General features: G+C 41.8%; 1 protein-coding gene across 4 annotated transcripts in view; it reads right to left on the bottom strand.

Moving 5' to 3' along the window:
- The window catches only part of slc39a10 (solute carrier family 39 member 10), a 28,701-nt gene extending 6,429 nt beyond the window's left edge, over positions 1–22,272 (bottom strand). The window contains exons 1-7 of one of the 4 annotated variants that reach the window (XM_034574347.1): positions 22,091–22,272; positions 14,853–15,008; positions 12,749–12,829; positions 8,989–9,844; positions 8,546–8,958; positions 8,148–8,325; positions 1,332–1,507 (exon numbers count right to left, since the gene is read on the bottom strand). In XM_034574347.1, the coding sequence (XP_034430238.1) occupies positions 1,332–1,507; positions 8,148–8,325; positions 8,546–8,958; positions 8,989–9,844; positions 12,749–12,829; positions 14,853–14,882 (1,734 nt within the window). In that variant the 5' untranslated portion in view covers positions 14,883–15,008; positions 22,091–22,272. Of the gene's footprint in view, positions 1–1,331; positions 1,508–8,147; positions 8,326–8,545; positions 9,845–12,748; positions 12,830–14,852; positions 15,009–22,090 lie in introns of all 4 variants that reach the window. The other 3 variants (XM_034574346.1, XM_034574349.1, XM_034574350.1) reach the window with 3 other exon arrangements.
- Between the last annotated feature and the right edge of the window lie 824 nt (positions 22,273–23,096).

The raw sequence follows: 23,096 nt of genomic DNA, 5'->3' as shown, positions 1-23,096 counted from the left end.
AGTTTTAATGAGGAGAGTGCGCAATTCAAAGTAATTGTTCCAGAGTTGGCTAGTTAGACAAAAGAACCACAGGACATCCTATACACTACACTACACACTGAAGTCCATCAGTGTGAGACTAATAAAATCAGTATGATACACACCAGGAAATCATTTGTGCTCCCAAAGCTTGAGGCTGGTTTTTAACACTGCAGAAGTTCCCGAGTGTCTAATGTTTAGAGGAGTGTTCTTCCACAATCGTTAATCGAGAAAGCAATTTGACCAAAGGCAGTTTTTCTGAACTCTGGTACCCATGATGCTTCAGTCCTGTTGGCACTTTCAGGATAGGCTAGATATCCTCTGAGAGGAGGGGAAGTGAGATTATGAATAATTCTAAATATCAGGAATGTACATGAGTAAAATTGGAAGTTATGAAAATGTAGGGAATTATCTCTGTTACAGCACTTTTTGGATTTGTTTATATCACGTGTCTACAAAAAGCTTTGCATCAGACAACTGGTGTCAAAATGTTTAACATATGTCAACAAGGAACATGTATCATCCACTCGACACTGTTTTCTGTTCTCTACGAGGCTTTTTCTCAGATGGATTAAATTTAGAGATTTCTGAAAATAAAACCTAAGGATTAAACTGCATCGAGTGGAGGCCGTCTTCAAATCTAAAAACACAGCTTTGACAACACCACCTTTATCAGGAGGACGTCTGGTTCTTTCAAAGAAAAGAATCTATTTGTCTTTTTCTGTTGAACGATGCTTTTGGAAGCCAAAGCAGGACAACGATTTTATCTCTCTACTCAGACAGATCAAATTCCTGATGCCTCTTACCCCTGAGAGAAAGAAGACAGAATAAAAGCGTGTAATAAGCAGTGTGGGTGAAGCAGGCGATGGCTGATAGCCACTGAAATATAAGATGTGACATTCAGTGCTTTTAAACTTGAAAGAAAAAGCTTTATTTCTTCGGACGATTCCTGAATTCTATTAACTGATAACTATTAAACTTTGATTTACACACATTTAAACTTTATTTGAAAACTGTATTTTAAGCTTTCAGAAGTCAAAGTCAAGGACCTTTCTTGTAAAAAACAAAAGATTTATACATACCAGCCCTAATTTTTGTCACATTTAACTTTATATTTAAAATGTTTTTCAAACTAAAACAATCTCTGTTCACGAAACTGTTTTGGCTCCATATCAGTTTTAATTCCCGTCCATACTAACACTTAAAAACGCGTATCACTCGTTGTACACTATGTGCAGGTGTAAACAAGAATTGTCACAGATTGCTGAATTTTGTATCTATTGTATATATAGTTGTGTTGTGGCTGTACTCACATGGGGGAGCAGGTGAAGCAGAGCGTCGCCACTGAGCGTTCCCACTGCCAGCGCCACCAGGAAGGTGAGCAGGAACTTGAAGCAGCCTTGGTTGATGATGGGCACGAGCACCACGCCCAGCAGAGACAGCAGGCTGATGATGGTGATGGACACAAAGCCCCAGACCCAGACCATCACTGGGGAAAGAATAAAGGATAAAGAAGAATATTTACTATTTAACAGGGGGAGTTACAGGTTGTTTTCTTTCTTCACAGTCTCCAAAGTGTTTGCTCGTTGCTGGAACTGTTGGGTTTCTCTATAATTGTGTAAGGTCTCGACCTTGAGATAATGAAAGTAGTGATTTAATCAAAAACTCTCACCGTTTTAGTCAGACAACTCCACTGTTTAGAATAAAGACGACACCAACAGCCGCAGCTTGATCGTTCCTCTGCTTGCTAAACGTATTTTTTTCCTTTACTGTTCACACGTGAAGAAAACTATGCATCTGTGTGTCCTTGTGATGACACATGACGCCGACGGGAAGAGACACGAAGTGACATTTCAGCAGAATCCCGCTCGTCTCATTTTTCATTCAAGGCCGCAGACACGAGACGTGAAGCAGAAGAGAAGAAATCAGAAAGGTACACTATCATTTAAACTGTCAGTTCGACTGTCGGGCTCGCGACGCGTTTCAAAACAGCGCCAGAGAGAAAAAAGTTTTGGATCCTTTCGTCACAGAGGACAAAATGCTTAATGTAGTATGAAATTCAATGTTACAGCAGAGCTGCTGGTGTGTTTGCTGAAGTGATGCCGGGTCCTTCACCGCTGACATTCAGCTATACTGTGGGACACCTACTGACTAAAACACAGCGTGCATGTAATTCACATCTTACAGGCAATTGACTTCTGTTTCTGGAGCATGTCACAACACACTCAACTCTGTAAATATAACACTGAACACTGTGTCAAACATTTGATCCCCACAGATGTAGCAGTTAGTTTTGTTTTTTGGAGTCAAAAAGGGTTTGGAATATCTCACCGGAGCCCGTGTGCTTCATTATTGAAGATCCAGGCTGTGACTGGCAGCTGATTTGAGATTATAAAACTAAATTACATAGATATATTCTACCATTACTAGCAATACCTCTATCATTACAGTTGTAGTTGATGCTACCTTCATCTCTGTTCTCTTTTGTATAAATACTTTAAACTTTGATACAACTCCCCATTTATGTCTTTTTCTATGAACGTAAATATTGTTATTTTGTTGATGTGCTGTTACACGAGACATCTATTGCACTTCTATCTGTCCTGGGAGAAAGATCCTGCAGACGCTGCTCTCTTTGACGTTTCTATGGTTTTTTATCCCAATTAAAAGGTTTTTTTGTAGTTTTTAATCACTCGAGTTGAAGGTTAAGGGCATTGATTTAATGTATTTCACAATTATTTTCCCAACTTGTCGACAATAAAAACTACTTAGCACTAACAGAGCTTCACAGAAACAAAATGACAAGAGCTAACACTTAGCCAGAGGGAATAATACCTAATAACAATAAAAGAAAAGACATTGGCAGACACACATCCACCCCAGGTGGTGTCGCTTGTGAAGAGATGATCTGTCTCCTGCCTGACAGAGCGGCCTTTAGAGAGACTGAATCAAGCTGTTTCTGTCCCATAACCCAGCTGTAGGGTTTAAAACAACAACACAGAAAACAGTCTCAGCAGTCAGGAAGCAGGAGGCTGGAGTTCCTCCTGGTCCCGGGGAAATGTTTAAAATTAGGAGGTTTAAGCACTGATTACACAATCGCTTGTCTGAAGCTTTTGGGAGGCTTGATCCCGAAACCTCATTACATGTGTCGTCTGAAACGGAAATCAGGAGGTGTTACATGTTTTAAAGTTGTGTATCTCTTCTAATTTATCCAGGCTTTTTCTCTATTTTGTATTCAAGTGCTTCATGTAGTTGCTGTTGGGGCGATTCCGTCTTACAGAGCAGTACAGAGTACAGAATTCATGAACCTGATGAACTATGGGAATTTAAACCATATGTCACAACATTTTAACATCACGTACATCTTTCACATGGCCCATTGTTTATTACTCAGCGAACCAGGTGGGAGCTCCCTGCCTGCAGAACAAATCCAAGCACAAGCAGGGGCTGTTTGAGTGCGAGCGCAGGGTTTTGAGTGAAAGCATTAAATGTGTCAGGTCGTTTCTCCAGTTTGAAAAACACAGGAATCATTGACATCCATACAAGCTGTGATGTGTTGTTATATAACTATGTGAGATTTAGTATTTGTAAATGTTGTTCTGTGCATTTGCCTTACTACTAATACATGTTTAATCCTGGTGGTGGTAAAACTGAGTTAAGAGTGTTTATCTCTGTTGAAAAGAACCTTTGCTGTAAGATCAAAGGTTTACGTGACAAACTCCACGTGACAAACTCCACGAGTCTGTTAAGTGCAAGTTGATTGCGTGTCTGTGTTCTGGTGAGAGAGAGTCATCATGACGAAGGGCAAAGTGGACGAGCCAAATTCATTTCCTCATCACAGTTTGAAGTATCTTTAACAACTTTCACTTTCTCCTTTTACCGTTAAAATCATTTTCATTGCACCTCACAAAAGTAAAGATGCAACAGCTGACTGCTTTCTTATTTGTCGCATCAAGCGGAACGCTGTCTAACCCTGAGAGGCGACTCTATCAGACAGACAGTACATCAGGTCCTTCACAGCGGCGCAGCTCATCTACTGCTCTGTCTCATTACCTTTATGCAGTCAGGCCTTTCTGTGGGTGGGTGTGTGTGTGGATGGGAAGGCGGGCAGGGGGTTGCGGCGCGAAGATAGAATGCAGTGATCAGGGAACAGAAGAGTGGCGAAGAAGACCCGCTGGTCTGTGTCGTCTCTCCAATTACGCATTTCCTTTGAGCCACGGCAAAAAAAAAAAAGGGCCCCGGGTGTCGCTTATAGGCTCTCCTAATTGGCACAGCGTAAAAAAAAGAGAGGGGTGTGGGGTCCAGAAGGAAAACAACTGCAAATATTCCGAGCTCCCACATCGATGCCGGCAGGAGTTAAACGAGAGGTAGCTCAGCCGCGGGTGGCAGCGTCTGTGGTAGAGTCTTGGTGCACCAATGCAGAGAATCCAGCGCCTTTAGTTTTCCACTAATGAGGAGTCATTGCTGCCCTTTTGACTTGTTCGTGCTGTCTTCCTCGTGGTCATTACCATTTTTATGACTGCTTTCAGCGGTGGCACGCTGCCGCCTGAGTCACGTGCGATGCAGGTATCTCCTGAGGGTCGTGCGTGTTCAATAATTAAGGTTTTAACAGGGCCTACATTTGGGGAATTCTTCCTATCTCACAGTTGGACTGCGGCACCTCCTGCTCCGACAGTGTGACTCCAACCCAAGTGCAAAACTGTAACACATTTGCAGCGAGGATGATTTTTATGTCTTGAACAGAAAAGGTGCATTCTTCCTCTATTAAAAATGGATTCAGGTTGTGCTGAAAATCTCATGACCCCACACTTGCCATGTTGTCCATTGTTTACAGTGACAGCTCCACAGCTTCTTAGCCACTTTGCATAACTTAAATGAAAACTAAAATCCAATTACACTGCAGGTGTAATAACGATTTAACAATGCAGCAAGTGCAGCACGGTCAGATTGATTATGACACAGGTTCTCAATGAATTTTCACTGCAGGTGTGGAATGGTTTACACACAGAACCATAACACTCAAATCCTGCAGGCCCCCAAGATTCCCAGCTTGTTCTATGGTTGTGTGAGCTGATTTGATTTGTAGCGAGCTTTTATGGCCTTTGCGAACTTTATTTCATGACCTGTAGCTCATTAACTTTAAAACACTGTGATTTTATAATTTGCACTCTCATAAACCTGCAAACACTGTGAGGTCCCAGAGCAGCCTTTAACACTGACCTTCCTTCTTTACAGCTTATAGTTCATGTCTGGGTTTTCTCTGTGAGTCAGAGACGTGCAGAGCCAACAGAGAGGAAAAGAGATCGTTGGGGGGGTTGGGGTTCGTCTTTTTCCACAACATAAGTGACTTGTGTGAAAAGTTATTTTCCAATTTCCGAATGGTTAGCACACGATAGAGCAACTTGCTCACTGCTGGATAACACAACAACAAGGGCACATATTGTCACAGAGGGTGAATGATTGATAGAGTGAATGGTTCTTATTCAGTGTCTATCACACGACAGACACCTCGCTCTCCTCATGGGTGACCCACGACGCATGCACATTAGTGCGGCTCAGCCAGGCTGACTTGACCACACTGTTCACTGCCTGGCTCATCTCCTGCTGAGTTGGCCAGTAGCTATATGCATAATGCTCATTATATTACCAGAACCGAGAGCCATGCTGGTTTTTCTTCAAGCTGAATGCATTAAAATGCAGTTTACCTTGAAGATCATACAGAAAACGTGGATGAGTAGAAGAGTGATCCACTGTGTCGATCAACGTGTGTATGGGTAAGTCACTTAGTCACAGACCACTCCTTTGGAAGACTGGTTACTTTCTATAGAGGATATGTACAAAGCAGAATTTCCTGAAAAACCAGATGTGGGGTTTGAGAAACCCTTGTGGGTTGAAAGAAACGTGACTGTGACTGAGATATTTCTGTAGTGCGGTTGCTTACTTTGATAAAGTGTTATCAAGATGAAAGAGCACGGTTCGTAACAACAGAAAAAGTTATAGGGCCGTGCGAATAGTCTTGTCTGACTGTAAACCTCTAAAGACTCTGCCTCTCCTTCATTCCCTCATGTTTCCTGTTTGTCCCCAGTTGTCTTCGTCTGTGTCTAGCTTCTTTCAGACATGCACTGAACTCTGGAAATCCTCCGCAGTTTCTCAGCAGGAGCTGCATGTGTGAACACGAATGTCTGAGGGAGAGCCTCCGGAATTTCTGCGGACTTTCTACCCCTGGGTTGTGTGTGCACTTGGTGAGGCCTTCCAGATCCCTGCTACTGCCAAATGCTGATCAACTCATAGACTCAAGAAAGCAGCTACAGTATTAAAACGCCAGCTCTTCATTCCACTGGTTGGCAGCTCCATCCGTTCTCTCCAGACTAACTACCATTCACCTGTTTTGCAGGTTCTCCTCAACCTGACTGTGACCTGCCTCGCCCACCTTTTTGTTACATCTACAACATCCAATCCGAGAGCAGTATTCAGCCAGCCATGACACCTGACCACCACTAACCCTTGGACTTGTACTGAGCTGTCCAGGCATCTCTCCCGGAACGCCAGACTTAGTATCAACCATTCCCCCTAGTAACCAATTCTCAAACTGAAAATTATTCAAGCTTCCAGTCTCACATTAGCAGACATCAGAAATGATTCTTTCTTCATCTATAAATGAAAGTTAAATAACTGATTATGGTGTTGAAATACAAAATCGCTGGAGACTAGTCAGAAACAATCGGTTATTTGTATCAGTGGGTCTCAGATGTGCTGTAAAACTTGCACGGACTTCTAATCAACTTATTTTTTAACCTTATATCAGTGTTAAAAATGATTCTCTGAGAATTTACCGCCGCTCAGGATAATAGAAAATGGGGGAGAAAAGTAATCCTCACCCACAGAGGGACCGTCTTACGCATGTAGTGAAAATGAAATGAAATGAGAAAAGATGGAGACAACAACACTGAGAATTACCCGGGGAGGATTGGTCACAGTTTTTGATTCACCTCCATTATTATCAACTATAAAATCTGGCTTGATTAGTTCAAATAAACCTTCAATTGTGCAGGTCTGCTACTCCTCCCTAGAGGACCTCCAGGTTACACATCCTGATAACATCACTGTATCACAACACCACAACGGTTTATGGTGAAGTCCTTGTGGTTTCCCGCTCATGAAGACATTCGTTTCCTCCGGCCCACGGCATCAGATGAAGACAATGACTTACAGTTTAGGTTGGTTTTTTTTCTCTCACAAATTCTTCTCACTGTACATGTTTTTCATCAACTTGTTTCACTTTTAAATGGAATACATACAACATATTAAGATTTTATGCTTCCATCCATCCACTTATCTTTTGTGTTCTGGTACGGTCAGTGAGGTACACTCAGTCATGATGATATCACTGCATTATTAGGTTCTGACTACACTGCTCAGCGAGAAGAATCATGCTGGGTATGTTTGTTTTTGTGTTTTTTTTTAATCAAGAGTGTGGCCTTTTAGTTTGAGAGCAGAACTTATTGATTTCATGTTCAGATTTTAGAATGGCTTTCACTCAAACAGCCCCCGCCTGTGCTTGGATTTGTCCTGCTTGTGCTCAAACCGTGCACTTGCGCTCAGATATTTTGTTGCTTGGACTAATTTCCTGAGATGAGGGACAGATCCATTGTACCAATCCCCAAAAAAATCAATGTCATAAGACTAAACCGTGAGATCTTAGTATTACAAAACAAAAACAGGCACAAACATCATGGAAAACAATACTGCTAAAGATGACCCGTGAGTGTTTTTAAAGCACAAAACTCTTATTTTGTTAGGACATTAGTTTTGTGCAGTTAGAGAGCTGCAGGTCCCTTTTGTCCTTACGAAAAGCCCACACATGCATAATGAGGATATGTGTTGCTTTTTTTCTGTCCTTCATATTCTCCAAGTAGAACATCCTCACAGACAAACAAAAGCGTACCCAAAACAACCTTACAGACATTGAGTGTGTTTTATCTGTCTGTTGGCTGTAACCCGATTTGGGTCTTAGCCCTTCATGAGGTCTCGACGGCTTCAGACTGGGCTCTACGCTTATTGTTTGTCTGTTTCTACCAAGCGTCTTTTCAGTCAAAACAGACAGGATCGATAAAATACTCTGCTCTTACCAGTACTGACGTTCTCCAAGGCTTCCTGCTCGACATCCATCTGGTGGTAATGGCGGATGCAAACGCGGCTATCAATCTGGTAGAGCAGGGCAGGACACAGGTAGGTGAACTGGCTGGGGGAGATTAGTGATTCGGGATTCAGGCCATAGTAGGTGAGGAGCTCCGTCAGGTTCAAACACTGGAGAAGGAAACGGTGGGTAAGTAAGCAAGAGGGGAAGAACAACAATGACTTTAATTATTGGAATAATACAAAACTGGGAAAGACTTTGTGCTTTACAGATACAGTTCTGGATTTTCTGTTAATTTGTACATAGACACAGAAAAAACATGTCCTTGTAGTGTCCTGGTGTCTAACACGTCGCACACAACAGAGGACTGAAGGTTTAAAGAAGTCCTACCTCCTCATGCTGATGTAAAAATCCACCTGGATGCCCAGGCAGGACGGGGGCTGGCATAGTGGTGGTGGCGGGCCCTCCTGGTGCTTCTCTCCTACGTTTATGAGAATGACTGTGTCCGTGTCCATGTTTGTGGTCATGGTCATCAGATGGAGATATGGGAGAAGAGGTTTTGTTTCGCCCACGCTGTCCTCTGACCCGCGCTGGATTTCTAGGCTTCTTGGTCTTGCTTTCTATTGGGGCAGGAGAGGTCTCCTGAGGGATTGGGGACGTCCCCGAATGGACAGTGGGTACCTGCTCCTGGTCGATGAGAGGACTGTCTGTGCCAGTCTGTACTGGATGGGCATGATTGTGGCCGCTGTCATGTTCATTTTGGTCATGATCACCATGGTTATGTTCATGTGTACCATGGTCATGTGTACTGTGGTCATGTTCACCATGGTCATGATCACCATGGTCATGTTCACTATGAGGTTGAGAAGTTATGTCCTTGGGGTTCGACTGCACCTGTACCTGCTCATGTTTGTGCTGTTTGTCATGTACCACCTGATCATGGTTGTTTTCATGATCGTGATCATGTGTGTCCTGCACATGTCCATCAGAATGTTTATGGTCACTATCCTTTACCTTGCTGTGATTATGATTACGTTCTGCATCATGTCTATGATTGTGGCCATGATCATGTTTATGGTCATGCCCTGTAGGTGCACCAGCAGCTGGACTGGCAGCAGTGGGCTGCTGGCTGCACCCTGTGGTAGCCTCTGCCGTGTGCAGATGGTCGGAGCCGGGCTTGTGGTTTTGATGACCATGCCCGTGCCCGTGCCCGTGACCATGATCATGGTCTTCGTTGGATGAATGTGAGTGAAGCCCCTCTTGTATATCCACCAAGTCAAGGTGGGCTACATGGTCATGGCCCAGTTCCTCGTGATCCGCACCTACCACCTTCACTTCACCCAAACCCAGGCTAAAGAGCAGACTCTGAAATCCCTTGAAATCTAGCCGGTCCTTCTGGCCGTAGCGGCTGAACAGCTGCTGGATGTAGAAGCGCTGCTCCTCCTCTAGACTATCCCCTCGGGGACCCTTGGACTCTGGCGACACAGTGGCTCCGCTCATGTATGGAGCCTCAGAAATCTGCAGGTCGCTGTGGACGTGGTCATGGCCGTCATGGGGATGTTCACTGTGCTGATGGCTGTGGCCTTCTCCGTGGCAGTGGTTGCACTGATGGAAGAGGAAGGTAAGCACACACAGGAAACAGAACTTGGTGTGCACGTGGACTCGCATTGTCCCCTCACTTCTGGTCCCCTGTGAAAACAGTACAGAGACAGCAAACAATTATCTACCACATAAGTGATAATTAAAAGTAAAGAAACTTGGTGGGATGACAATGACTGGTAATGCTCTGATCAAGTGTAGAGAGCAACCAATATCACAATATATAAATAGTAATAAATGTGGTGTTACAGATAGATTAAGCATCAGTGAAGTACACATCAGGCAAACTGTTTTTCCCACAGACTCCATGTGGCGCTGCTGACCTCATCATGTGAGGTTTATAGAGAATAGAATTTAGAAATTCCTTAAAAGTACAAACACCCTTTTATATAATTGTTTTTTGAAATTGAAAGAAGATAGGAAAAACCCTCATAGAGAGCCAACAATTTACATTCTACTGAAAATTACCCTTTTATGTATAAACAAAACTCATTTAGTTAATTTTCTTCTTTGCTTGGACGACAGAATTAAACAAAAATAATAACAATGATTAAATCATCTCAATGAGATCTTACTCTAAAGTCTTTGATTGCTTTAAGAACCCCACCTACCTCACATCTTTACTATCAGAGAGCTCACAAAGAGGAAAGGGAACTGTCCCTTTAAATGCCTGAATAAACTCTGATGTATTAAAGGACAGTTGTGTTTTTGTAACCCCCTTTTTAATTCAAACTATTTATTGATGGATTGATACGTACTTTTTTATGCCCATTTAAAAAACAAATCAAGTTGTAATTTAGTCTATTTATTCATAGATCAATAAATAAATCTTTAAAATAACTTATTAATGCATATTTTTTACCATACATTAATTAATAGAATGTTTCCATAATACTTTTGATCCTACAGTTTATTCTCACACAGTCACCATTTCAATAAGTTAGTCATTTAAAGTCCAACAATGGGTAAAAGAGGCAAGAAGTAGCTTTTAAGTGACCTTTATCTGAAGCAAAGATCATAAACAGGAACCACTGGTATCACCTTAATCAACCCTGATGTCATTAAATCAATGATCAACATCGGCCCTAAAAAGACTAATCAGTGTTAATCAATGATGCATTGACACACTGACACCTCAGTATGAAAAGCATGAGCAGGAGTTAATTATGAAGAAACACAGGGAGAATTAGGATAATCAACGAGCACATTGCACATATAAAGAAAACATTAAAACCACCCAAGCTGCTACCTTTAGCTCAGAATAACAGAAAAACGCTCTAGTGAGGATTGTGCAACAAACCGCTTGTTTTCCCCGCACTCTGAGAAAAAAGCCTGAAGCAGCAATACCATCGAAGTCAAATGATGCTCATAAGGTCTCTTGTGAAGCTCGTGGGCAGCTGATGTATAAGGGGCGGGGATAAAGAGGAGTGAAGACGGGTCAGATGAAGAATGCTACTGGATAATGGTGGGATGATGCACAGCAGGGACCACACACACACACACACACACACACACACACACACACACACACACACACACACACACACACACACACACACACACACACACACACACACACACACACACACACACACACACACACACACACACACACACACACACACACACACAGGTCTCGGCCATTGGCAGCCAGCTTGTTAGCAAAGTTTTGCTGGATTTAAAGCATGCGCAACATGGGGGAATAGATTTGTGTTGAGTGCAGTCCACAAATACTAGATGACATGTTAGAAACAAAGAGGGTGATCCTCCGCAGAGCTGTCGAGGCTGCTAACAACGGACTCTACACTGTAGGGTTGTGTGTCAGTGAAGAAGACAAAAATACAACCACACCGATTTCTGTCTGGATACCAACAAGGAGCATGAAATTGTAAAACTCGAGAGGAAAGGAAACAAAAAATAAAGCCGAGATCACCTAAATAATATTCGACAAGAGGCTTATAGGTAATAAACAAAGTTACAACACACATGCACTCTCTGACGAAACCAAAGTTATACTGTTTTATGCAACTTAAAGAAATAGATAAGACAAAGCCCTCGTTGATTTCCTAGAGCCTTAAACAATGGCCCTTCAACATCAATGGCTTATCATTTAACTACTATAAGCTTGTTAGAGTTCCTTCTCCCCATAGAACAAGATCAAGCGCTTTGGTAAAAGACTTTATCGTCACTATTTTAGCACACACTTTTTGTCAAAGTCAAAATCCAGACAATAAATATCGCTGTTGCTTAAATTTCTACTCAAATTATATTAAATAAAATAAGAAAGCCAGAACAAAAAGCCAGGGTGTTTACTCTCACAATGAGTCATCCAGGTGATAAACCATGCAATGCAACGCAACTTTTTCAAAAGGCCCTTAATAGCACAATAAAAATAACTTGCTCGTTAACAATGCCTTCATTCTCATTGAAAATTCAGAAAGTGAAATCAGCCTACTTACCACTGTGTGTGAAATTAAGATTAGCCGAGGAGTTCTGACTCTACGCTGCGGACGTTAAGTGTGGTTACAAGCTGACTTCACGGCTGTCGGCAAGACAGTGTTTATAAACATGAGACAGCAGTGACCTATGAACCTCCCAGCAGATAGGTTGGGGCAAAACCGGGACCTATTTTTAAGAGCACACCCTCTGAGCGGCAACAGAGCTCACTGTGTTTTCCTGATTGGAATCTCTTGCAGTGCCGGGCCTTTGAGGGAAACATGAGAATCTCTATACAGTGTGAGAGTATAATTGTGTGTTACACAAACAGCAATCTAAAAAGTAAGCAGTGCATATTCATTATACGTGAACCCGGGTTTATTTTTCTCTGAGTATTAATTTAAGATGCGTTACAGTCGAACTTGTTTATTTTGAATGTAGAAAATGGCAAATTAGGCTGATTTAGCCTGAATTGTGTGTAATCACAATTTGTCTCAACACCAGGCAAATAAAGAATCCTAACGTGATAGTCGGAAATACATTAATGTACGAACTCACCGGAACACTTTTCCTCCTGCCTGGCCCTCCAGTTCTGGTGCTACTGTGTGTGGGAGTTTTCCAACTCTTCTGAGACATGCACTATGAACAAATATTAAAGAGAAGTGAAATTCAGGCTCATCCTTACACCTCAGGCTACAAAACTCTATTGACATGACAATTATTTAAATGTTGTCACAAGACATTAGAGACGTGTCAAATTCTTTGTCACCATGGAAGGTACATGAAATTAGATTTCACAGCAATATAGTGCACATGTTAGTGCTGTCTACAGTTGGAAAGCTTTCATTCACTTTAAAAAAAAAACGTTTTTAAAAAAACTCCCACTGACAGGACAGTAGTTAGAAGGCATTGAATCTATAATGCCTTCAAGTTCCCTCCTGAATAAATCAATTCAAATGACAGGAGTCAACCTGAATGAGCCGGCCTAAAGCTTATCACTGGCCAATGAATGACTTCTGCCTGGTAAATTAAGGTTTTTGAGGATATTGCATCTGTCGTCTTAATTCTGAATTATTCCATTTAACCCTAAGGCTGTATCCACATGTTTTGTTTGTAAACACATCAGCTGACGTTCACAGAGAAGTTTGGAAACACTGCTGGCTCCATTTTTTTTTTTTAAACTCCAGGGCTGCGTTTGTTTGGAAACACTAACACAGACATCCCCAACCGCTTGCTGATTGGGTCTTTTCGGTCACGACATAGCCTTTGCTGATTTATCACATGACCCCCTTCAGAAAGAAAGCAACCAGCCTAATCCTTGGCTACCAGTGTAGAACGCAACATGGATAATCAATAGATAAATTCTGCAGTTTTACAATGATGAGGGCCTGAAACTTGCAGATATTGAGATGTCTGGTACTATTTCAAAGAAGAATTTGTCAGACTAATCACAAGAACTACATCAAAGCTCCAGCTGAGTGTTGCTATTTAATTCATTCATAAGCTCATACTGTGCAGGGTTTCTCCCTGGAAATTGGTCTGCATAGGTGGTGAAGCCCTGAGGGTCAGTCTTTATTTTAGGCAGAGCTGTTCACATTCATACACTGAGGGGAACCCCTACTGAGCAGTGATTACTCAACTGCATGACGTGTATATACAACTTTATAACAGGATGAAAACTGCCCAAATAATTTAAACTCTCCACTTTCATGTACTTTAGAAGACTCTGGAGCTATCACTTTAAAGCACAGTGTGTAATTGTCTGCCACTAGGGGTCTCTCATTCATGACAGTGTTTTTTTGTGAACCAGTCAGTTACTCCCAGTTAAGATGCCTTCAGTGTAAATCAATCAGGAGGTTTTTATCAAGAGCTAGAAGAAAATGATAGAGCCGGAGTTGGTGCAGTTAATAATATAATACTGATGATACTGTTTTCCCCCTCCTCTGAGGTTTTCTGTTGTCATCTTCCAGCGCTGCAATGCCAACTTACAAAGAATGAACCGGAGCTACCAGAGGAGCTCATCGAGTCAGTAGATAAGTTTGTCTTAGCACACGAACATGCCTTTTTGTCTCTCTTGAATATTTCCACTTGAAACCTTGAGATGTGACCTTAAACACACAGCACCTTTGTTTTGAAGAGGTTTCACACATGGTAAGGATGTAAATTTATGTGTGATACTGTGATGGAGTGAGGTAAAGTCTTTCTTCATGTTTGAGAAATGTTTTTACGCATAAATCATAGCGTAGGACTCTTATTCCTTTTTTTCCCCCATTGATGTCCTTTACAAAATATCCTCTGTTTCATGTAAGTCTGCAGCGACACTGGTGCACTGAAACAAATGTGGTTGTGGTTTTAACCTACCCTGTGGCCACACTACAAAACTTCAGAGACAACTGCAAACGTTTTGAAAGTGTTGAAAGAACTAATTTTGATCAGATGTACATGTGAAGAAAAAGTCCACATTGATAAGATAAATAAACCAAATTATTTAAAATGACCTTTTTAAGGATTACTGATCTGAAAGTCTCCAGTTTCACTTTGCAAGCTACATCTAGCACATGAGCACGAATGCTTTATGCAAATAAGTCGACCAGCTGGAAAAGTTAAGACAAAATCACATTTCTGTAAATTCTGAAACCTTTTTCAATAGATAGCTTCTCACCTCAAAAATATTTTCCCTGTCTTTTCCCATGTTGTTGATGATGGCAGGAATCTTGTTATTTCTCAGAGGGGGAACAAATGTCTTTGACCTTAAGCCGCTTCATATGATTCTCACACGACCACACACATCCACCTTATCTCTGTATCAAGCCAGTGTCTGCAAGGAAACGGAGAGAGCAATGAAGCAACAACACATCTATTCTGGTATTCAAGAAACGACTGTTTACAGTTACAAAACAAGTAGGGCATAAATAATTTAGGTGTTTTGTTTTTGCCACTGATTCTGATCCGATATTACTGTTTCTTATAAAAAGAAATACAATGCACTCTCAGCCTTGAATTTGATTTTCGCTAAAACTGATCTCTGGGTTCAAACTCCTGTCTGAAATTAAATAAAGAGGCAATGGCTGGCAGAGAACATATTAAGTTTCATTTGAATCTTCTGCTACTGTCTACATTTGCAAAGTGACCAAAGGGGTGGAGCAATGAAAGATGAATGATAAAAAAGTGTTTTCCATTAATCATTATCTAGCCTGTGGCAGCCCAGCATATTCGTCCTGCCACAGTTTTATAATGAACCAAAAAACTCTTTCACACTTCTCATAAGAGATCTCTAACTTGGTGTGTGCAGTGCGATTTGCAGCGCTATACGATTGTTCACTTTGTCACGCTACCACGTGCTTGCGCTACCATGGGCTACTTCGTGCTAGCACTATGGTCCACAATGTTTTTGCTGTCCATGTAGACAGTCAGACCGCATAGTTTCAGCTGCAGTTGTGGCATCTTCCTTACACGAGAACTTATCTTTCAATCTTTAGCCTGCGCACCTGTCACTTGGAATCTGTTGCACGTGAGAGTGACATTTGTATGCATGTGTGTGCAACACATTACCCCCATGGATTGAATTAATTCTGTGGGAAATGCTAGTTCTTACTTTCACATAAGTTGTTAACTTCGCCAATGTTGTGTTTTCATCTGCAGTTCTTTGTTTGTTGACCAGCATTACACAAAAAGTACTTGACGGATTACCAAGGAATTTGTTAGAAGAATGAGACATGGCCCGAGATAGAAACCTTTGAAAATTTGAGTGGATCTTCCGAAAGGGGTGGATCCCACAATTTGTCATACTTTTCTTTAACATTGAGAGATAGGGTTTCCAGGGAATAAAAAACCATGTAAACTTGGAGGACTGTTGCGCCTTGGCGGAGGTATGCCCTCCACTGAGTGACATTCCAAATTCAAGGGTCTTTTCTTCCGCTACAAGTATTTTATCACAACTTAAAAGACAAGACGGAAATGTGTATGTGGTTTACTTAGCGCCATAATATTATAAGCTCTTGAAACAAATCTTCAAAAGAAAAGGCAGTTTCCCAGGACCTGTGCTGGCTACATCACATAGTATTAAGCTTCCACTTTTTGATCCATACCCTTAAAGCCAGGGAGAAACAGAACCAAGAGCTTGCTGTAAGGGCGGCATCAGAATGCAATTTTGGTCTTGAGATGGAAAAATAAAAACATGTCAGAGTGGGGGTTTTCTTAGTAAGGCCTGAGGCACGAGACAGTGCAGATGTCAGCCGCCACATGGACCCAACTCACAGCAGATGGCAACAAAATTTTGGAGGACAATAATCTGCTCATGAGACTCAGGAAAGTTTGAGAGAAGTGACGCCAATGAGTTCAAGTCGCACGTGACGTGTTGACGAGAGAAATAACAGCTTGAGAACGTGAACTGTATTCATCTTACCCATCACTTATTCTTATAAGCACTTATTCGAGACGTTACAGCACTGAGGGAAATATGAAATCATTACAGCTTAGACTGTCCACAAGACGCACAAGCAAGTAATTGCTGTGTGTTTGGAGGCATTGTGCTTTTGTCACAACACAGACAATTAACCACGGCTGCTGCAAAACACTCACAGGCAAATAAACACCACAGTAATAAAGGTAGTGATTTTGAGGTCACGAGCAGCTATTCTGTGCAATTTGTCATTACAGCTCTCCGACAAATCTCCTAACTCAAGAACGAAGCATATCCACTGTAACGTTGAAAATCTTTATCTGTAACCAGTTCACCAGACGTTATTTAACAAGCACTCAACTCGGGGGGTAGGTGAGGCATATGTTTCAATATTAACAGCTCATCGACCGAATTAGAGAACAAATTAATGACCAAGAAACAGACAAGAAACAGTGGCTGTCCTAAGTACGCTGTGTGAGTAAAACTAATTTACAGAGAAAACAAGGCTGACACCACAAACACCCTACACCCCTCTGTGATAAATTAAGCTATGGGATACCATGACACATGCAGGTGCAAAAAGAACCAACGTAAACAGGCTGCAACTTCCCTGGACGTCTTACACAGTCAAACAGCCCTGTATACAACAAGACATGCAAACATAACAAGTTCAGGTTTTGTAAGTTGAAGCCACGCAGTCATTTATTCAATGTTCCTGATGGAAGATGCCATATATAATACAGTGCCGAGTTCCTCTGGAGCTGCAACACAAAACAACAGCAAGCGATGGCTGCGGTGGGACGCAGGTGCACGACTGATGCTCTGTGGCCTGGAAGCATGTTCATCATCGCGGGAAAAACAGTGTAAGACCGCAAGGCCAAACATGACCCAGACACGCAAACAGAACAATCAGTATGACACTGGGCAACATGTCACACAGATGACACCTCGGAAAAAAGGATGACGCTTACCTCAGACAGAAACAAGCCACAAAAGAGCAGGAGTTCACGCCAATTCAAAGTGTTCACGGCTGCACTGACAGAAGGAACAGGTTGAATGTTTTGAGGATTTTTTGAGCCCAGTGACTTAACTAATTTGTACAGGGTGGAGGGGGGGTTACAGGGAGGGAATGTGTGTGTGTGTGTGTATATGTCCCTGCATGTTAAGCAGTCAGGGAGCTGTGTCTAAGATCATCCACCTGACCAGCTTCTCATGGGGTGTGTGTGTGTGTGTGTGTGTGTGTGTGTGTGTGTGTGTGTGTGTGTGTGTGTGTGTGTGTGTGTGTGTGTGTGGCTACATGAGAACTATTGGTGGGACATTCTGCTCATTTCAGTATTTTTGCCTTGATGTAAATCTGAGTAAAATGTACCAATATACCCCCCCCCCAGAGTGTTCTCCCTAATGTCCTTATTCTTTAAAACAGTGGAATGTCCTTTAAAAAAACAAACACCCGCTCTTAAGCTTATAGAAACATTTTAAATGTCACCACATATTTGCAGAGCTAACCTGACATAAATAAGTGTATACTAAACATCAGTGGGAATATATTTGAGCAATAAACTGATGTCTGTTATAGAAAGTACGAAAAGCAGTGATTCAAGTTGTTCCTCTTTAATTTACCCAATATTTGTTTAAAAAAAAAAAAAAAAAAGGAATGGTGAGTTTATTCAAGGGAGCAGGAGTATGTTAGATAACATCACTGGGCTAGTGGTGAGTTAAGGGGGTAATAGCAGCTGTGTGTGACATCTGATTTTCCCAGTCACAGTGATGCAGCTGCAGCAATTTGAAAGTAGAAAGAACTGTTGGCTTTTGAAATACTGATCTCAACCACAATCATATGTCTCAACTTTGCTCTTAAGCAAACTGCTGCTTTCGCTAGTTTTGGTTCTCCTCAAGACATGAAAGATACAAGCGCTCAAGCGAGTTACTGAACCACAGTTTAAACAATTATTCTCATATTACACAACAGAGGTTGAGGTTTTGAACAACATTGTGTATTTATGCCGTATTGCAAGAATTGGAAAAGTTAGTTCCCCAATTGAATAATTCACAACACCAAATCTTTGAGTCTGCAAAGATTTTGGAGAACCAGTTACTGACGTTATCACTCATAAACCAAATAGTATGATTTTACAATCGCTATAAATAGCAGCTTCTAATGTAGCTCCAATACAGATTTTTTTTTTTAAATTAACGTGCATTCGTTTTAAATTATTTATGTCTGTCACATTTATTTGTATGTAGTATGAAAATATTGTAAAGAGGCATCAAGTTGTTTGTTATAAAACACATTTTGTGTACAGCGTCCATGTTTTTTTCCACGTTCAAAGTACATTAACACACAGATGTCGGAAAAAAAAAACAACTGGGGAAACTGGACCTTCCCAGGATCACGTGAAACCAGATAATGGTCGATATGACCATCAAAAAAACATAAATGTGGGAAGGACAGCCTTATGTTACTGTTCAAAATGCCATGTCAGCATAAAGAGCTGCAGTGTGGGAACAGTGTTCATGGAGCAGATTGTGGACAGAGTGAGCACTAAATCAAACACATCAGCCTGGCGTATGTTTACAGTATTCATATAAGAAATTTGCAGCTCGAAGCGTCACTGAGTGTTTGTACTGTTTGGTGAAAAGTGTTTATTTATATATTTTAAATATTACAAACCTCCAATAGAATACATGTTTACTCTTTAAAGAAAGATGAAGTGCATGTCTAGTTTGGGACTGATTTTAAAATGCAAAAAGCATTTCAGCCTGAATCACTCCCACTCGGAAGAGCAGCTCTGCAGCTTTTTAACAACAGCATAAGATTCAAATTAGAGGTTACATATTAATATCAGTGCACAAATTGCCACAGGCCATTTTAGCAAATTATAATACAGGACAGATCTTACATAAAAAAGTGGCATATTAATAAACATAGAGGCTGTGAATAATATTTAGCCCTACAAGACAAGTAATCTAGAGTTTGTGTCATCACATCAGTGTTTGGAAGGTCATTGGATTTTAGGGTTGGTTTCAGTGTGGTTGTGTATAATGTCCTCAATAGACCGGATAGACAACACATAATTCAAAGAACCTCCACCTTCTGTCCAGATTCAACAAGAACCTCCAGACCAGGATATGATCATTGTAATCCTGTTTGCTAACTTTGTGTCCCACTATAATTCAAATAAGCGTCATCTCCTTATGTAAACAGTTGCGTACACAAGCCTATGTGTTGTGTCCACATACACGAGCCTACTTTAGATGTTGAGCGAGTAAAGCTGAGACTTAAACACAGCAAGTGTTCTAGCCCCTCCCTGCAACTCCCTCATACAACTGTACACATCTTGGGATGTAAATCTTATGAACTATCGATGCGTTTCCCACACCACAAAGCCCACGCTTACTTATTTAGCACTGAAATCATTTGAAAGTGCACAATGACACAATGGAGGTCTCTACAAAACAGTTTTTGACTATTCTTTCAAGCTGTATGTGGCAATCATAAAGTGATAATGGTATATGTTGCAGAAGTAAACAAGGTCTGGTGATGCAGCTTAACGCACCGGAAATTCCAAATATATTATGTAAAAATATCCCCACAATCCTCCAAACACAACTTGTGTATTGTTCAGCAGAATAGAAGACTTGCATTTCTCATCGACTTGGCGCAGGTTTCTGTGCATACATGACACATATGCATTTTGATTTGTGTAGAATTTTATGTGTAAACATTGGATCTGATATTTCAGGCCCAACCCTCTAATCCTGAAGGCGTAACGTGTGTTTGTCCTGTGTAGTTGACTGAGGTTTATGAAGGAGGACAGATAATCAGGGTGTCCCTCACTGAAAACTAACACTGGCCCACCCAACAAACAAACATTTAATCATTTTAGATCAACTGTACTTTTAACCAGTTCACCAGTGTTTTTGATAAACTCTTGCATAACTAGTAGGATGGGATGTGTTTTAACTCTACCTGGCACAATTAAGTCTTAATATGTTTATATAGGTTTCTGCCTCCTGCAGCTTCAACCTCTAGAAAACTCTTTTGAAACTGGGTGAGGGAGAAAACCCATATGGTTGATGATAAACTTTTTAAAAAGGAACATGATGCAGTAAAAAGATGACATAAAAAAAGAACATCACCTGACATATCAATATCAGAATTTTTACTCCCTGAAATCTGTATTTACACAGGCCGAGAAATCCCACTATTAGTGTGGCTATGTCAGTTAGTTAGCTTGTTAACTGGAAGGAGTAATTAACTTTCCATTTTTGACAAGACTCAAATAAAGTTACAACTATTACTGTTAACTTTGAATCAGCTGAGGTTAGTCTTGCATCCAAGTGTTTCTACAGGTACATAGGTGCATCTCAAAATAATAAGAATATAATGGAAAAGTTTACTTTAGCCAACAATACTTTTTGGAATTAAATAACAAAAACAAATGAACTTTTTCAAAGTATTCTAATTTAAGTAAATTTCACTAAATTACTGATAGTCTGTAGGAAAATATAACAACAGCAAAGCAAACTTTTAAAAATAGGCCTCAGAAGTAATAAGTAACCATGCAATATAAATGAGATATCTAATGTAAACAATGTAAACAGATGCATATGTACCAGTAAAAACCAAAGTTCTCAGAATAGGGTGGACGGCAGGAAGTCTTGAGAACTTGTTGCACCTGCACCTCATTGCTCCACATCCTGACAGTACCAGTTCACAGTTCACACATGGAGGATAGTATGTGGAGACGCCAGGGGAAGGAAGTTATGTGTACTGGTTTATGAAAGTACCATTCAACCATATATAAATCAGATTACTGCACATTTTAAAAGGATGAATCGTTGGCCTGCATGGAGATGCTTGTATTGCAGCGCCAACAACTCATAACGAAGCTCATCACCAGTCAACCGGTTGTCCTGGTTTATCTGCATTAAAGTGTGAACAGGGGGTATTGATCATCGGGGGGGGGTGATAGAGAACACGAGCACAGTTCGCCTCGTTACCGATTAACGCAGGAGAAGGCAGCACGTGGTGTGCACCTAACGCAACACCGCGCGAGCCCTCCGCCGCTCCTCGTGACACAAACCCGCAGCGTTCACGCTCATCACACGTGTCGGGTGTCACGGTGCCCCGGTGCCCCGGTGTCCACGAGCAAAGCACCGGGGAACCGCACCGACACGACCGTTCAAAAGACAACCCAGCACCCCCCCACTTTGATGTTTGATTTGGTCCGTGTTGTCGCCCCTCGCTCCCACAGGCTAACTGCTAGCCTGCTAACGAACGGCAACAACCCCAGCCGGCTAGCGCTCAGCTAGCGCGACTCAATAGGAAATTAGCTTCTTCCGCCAACAAAGAGCAACGCTGTCATATTGTGTCTGACAAGCCGCGAGCAGCGTCCACTGCGGCGGCCGCGGAGCCCGACACGTCGCGGTGAGACGCCGCCCGGGTCCATGTTGTGGGAGTGAATGAAACCGAACGGATTTTTTTATATAGTTACCTCACTCGAGTGCCGTGTGCATCTCCTCTCCGCTCGGTACCAAAAAAAAAAGATGCAGTCTGATTTACGCCAACGCACGAAGGGCCAGTCATTCACCAACGCCCCCTGCGAAGTTTCCGTAGCGCCCAGACAGGGGCGGAGCGGCGGGCTGCGCTACGTGCGCAGCGCCGAGAACAAGCGCTGACGTTCCCCTTCCGCCAGATTGTCTGCGCTGTCATATGACTGCTTAAGGAGAGAGAGAGAGAGAGAGAGAGAGAGAGAGAGAGAGAGAGAGAGAGAGAGAGAGAGAGAGAGAGAGAGAGAGAGACCACGCACCACACATACACACCCTCTGATTCATGCCCTCTGTGTGGGTTTCTGGGTTCTTTTACATGAGGTCATAACCTTTTAATAGCACCTACTCCGGCAGTGTTGTTTGGAATGTGCTGTTCTCTCTTCCTGTGTTGATGCTCCTCTCAGAATCATTCCTTGTCATTAGTGAGTCCTCCTCAAATAGTTCTACTACATACTGTCACTTTTTCTAACCCTAACCATGGTGAAGAGGGAAGTTAAAAAACTTTGTGTTCATCCTATCTGGTTCATCCGCAAGATTTAAAAGTGAATGTTTTTCATTAAAATGAAACAGAATTTGCTTTGTAGCTGTTCATGTGTATGGCCTGTATATAAGTTTGAATAATTCACTTAACTGGTGTGATTTTATTTCGGCTTAGGTCTGTTAAGCAATCTTCAGACCCAAGTTCACAACTTTTCAAAATAAAAGCTCTGTATTAAGCATTGCAGCAACAAAACGAACGCTGTGCTATGAATGCGGCGGCCATGACAGAGATCAGCACCACCGACACCTGTTAAATGTTTGTGTCAGTCCGATTTGGTGAAAAGAAAAATAATCAAGCTATTACATTGGTCTGGGGGTGATTTCGACCTGTGGTTTGACCCAGTTGATGACCGCTGCTGTAGTTTATGTGAGGACGTAGAAGAAGACATGTTCATACATGGTGGTCGCCTG

The sequence above is a fragment of the Hippoglossus hippoglossus genome, chromosome 21 (assembly GCF_009819705.1).
Source record: "Hippoglossus hippoglossus isolate fHipHip1 chromosome 21, fHipHip1.pri, whole genome shotgun sequence".
Lineage (NCBI taxonomy): Eukaryota > Metazoa > Chordata > Actinopteri > Pleuronectiformes > Pleuronectidae > Hippoglossus > Hippoglossus hippoglossus.
The sequence above is the reverse complement of the archived record's forward strand: the minus strand, read 5'-3'. Positions and strand labels throughout refer to the sequence as shown.